Here is a 2,130-nt window from a genome sequence, read left to right on the forward strand (position 1 = left end):
ATGAATAGAAAAGACCATCCATCCATTATTTAGGAAAAACCTAGTCTTCTTGCTAAAATTTGTCTGTTGGTGTGACGATTGTAATAAATATTTTCGTTCACTCCAAATTTTGATTTTGAAATTTGTCAGCAATTTTTCCCTATATAGCAATGGGGGCAATGACAACTAAATCGTCTGCATCATCAAATCAAATCGTGGTAGATAGTAGTGACTCAAAGCCACCTTTAAAAGGCGAAACAGCGTAGGTAAAATTAAAGATTTCAATTTCTTTTAAAGTCATACGCGTTTTCATTTTCATTTAAAGAGTCTTGAATCAAATTTATAAGGACTATAACCAAATGTATTCATACTCACGTACAATGATAAGATCCTTTGTTAATGTCCCCAGAGATAACCAATTGGAAAATATTCAGCAAATTCTTCGAAGACAATCGAAAGCATTGACTGATTGCTTCCGTCAAACTGATGAACACTATGATGGTATTGTGGATATGGTCACCGAACGTCTCAATTCAGATGGGATTCATACAAATGACCACATTAGCCGTGACTACCATGTCCCTAGTACTAATTATGAAAATGTTGGCCGTTACATAAGTTCGAACAATTCTATTGAGAATGTCCCCGAGGGTGATAAGCACAAAAGCCAAAAGGAAACTACAGAAACCATTCATTCGAAGCCAGAAAATGATGGCATAGATGTAGATGGTGTAGGCATTGACGCCAGTGTTGATGTCATGTAATAATGATCTCCTAGGAATCACTTCCACGCATATACATATACAAGTAAATACATGTGTATCCTTAAATTCGAATTGATTGTGACCATAACGAGGATGGCCCTCGAATAAATCATAACAATTGTTTATGCTAATGAACAGAGCCTCTCTTTCTCCCATTCTGAAGTGACTTGAACAAGAAATGAAACAAAAGTGACCACCACATTGGAAAAAAATTAGAAATTTGCAATTCAAATCTGTCCACGGCCATAATAATACGCAGTTAGCCAGACGTTAGACGGATGTTTTTTCTATGTTCAAACTGCCACCCCAATAATAATGGCGTCACTACACGCCCTTCCATTCAACACTCTCTTATCGGTTTCTCAGTGCACTGTGGAACATTTTTCCAACAATCGCAGGGATCAGTTTAGATCAAGACACTTATTTAGGTTAGACTTTTTAGTTCATTCTGATATCACTGTGGTGAACTTCTCTATTATCACGGAGTGCTGCTCGATTGCATGTCTAATGATAAGAGACATCCATTTTATACATAGAAAAAAAAACACGAAAGTTTTCCTAATTAAAGTCTTAATTGAATTTTAAAAAATATTCAATTAAAAAATTAATTGATTCAACAAGTTTTTAATTGAAAAAAAATCAATCACAAAAATTTATAGTATCTATTAATTTTTCAATTGACTTTCAATTTCAATTCACCCTTTCACTACCGATGTCAGCTACAGAGGACATTCGAAAACGACTCCAAACTCTAACTGCCCACTTAGTTTCGATTTATTTCTCGATGATATTTTAAAGAAGAGGCTATTATCTAAATAAGCTAAAAATATATTCCATATTTCTGGGCACTAAATTGTATTTTCATAACATTTCTTGACAATAAACAAGAAATACTCAAGTTTAAGACAAATTTTCTACTGTACGTTTCTAGTAAATGGATATTCATATAAAAACTATGGCCTATATTATTTCAGATTCTTTTTTGATTTTTTTCCAATACTTCAACAGATATTACAGGCCAAATAGCGTTTAGTTTCATATGATCATTTGGTCACAATTCAAGAATTAAGTTTTCAGAACAAATACATATATCTTTATAAATAATTGAGGTATGCCTTCCACATTGCAATATTTTTTCTACATGATTTTAGTACAAGTAGAAACAGAGGAAAAATGAAAGTTTTTAACATTAGGTTTAATTCGGTAGTGAAAGGGTTAATTTTTTAATTGGCACTACTATCTATGTGACTAAAGACATTTTCATTAAAAAATTAATTGGATCAATTAATTTCGTGATTGAATAAGAATTTTTTTTGTGTGTAGCACGAGTATTACGGAGAGAATCATCTCTTTCTTACTTACTTAGCGCTGTAAAACATTTCGGTGT

General features: G+C 32.7%; 1 protein-coding gene across 1 annotated transcript; it reads left to right on the forward strand.

The window, feature by feature from the left end:
• Positions 1–54: 54 nt before the first annotated feature.
• On the forward strand, positions 55–878 carry LOC142230399 (uncharacterized). The gene is made up of 2 exons (XM_075301046.1): positions 55–241; positions 305–878. Exons 1-2 carry the CDS (start codon positions 150–152, stop codon positions 741–743), a joined length of 531 nt encoding a protein of 176 aa, XP_075157161.1. The 5' UTR covers positions 55–149; the 3' UTR covers positions 744–878.
• Positions 879–2,130: the final 1,252 nt, after the last annotated feature.

This window comes from Haematobia irritans, chromosome 3 (genome assembly GCF_050003625.1).
Source record: "Haematobia irritans isolate KBUSLIRL chromosome 3, ASM5000362v1, whole genome shotgun sequence".
NCBI lineage: Eukaryota > Metazoa > Arthropoda > Insecta > Diptera > Muscidae > Haematobia > Haematobia irritans.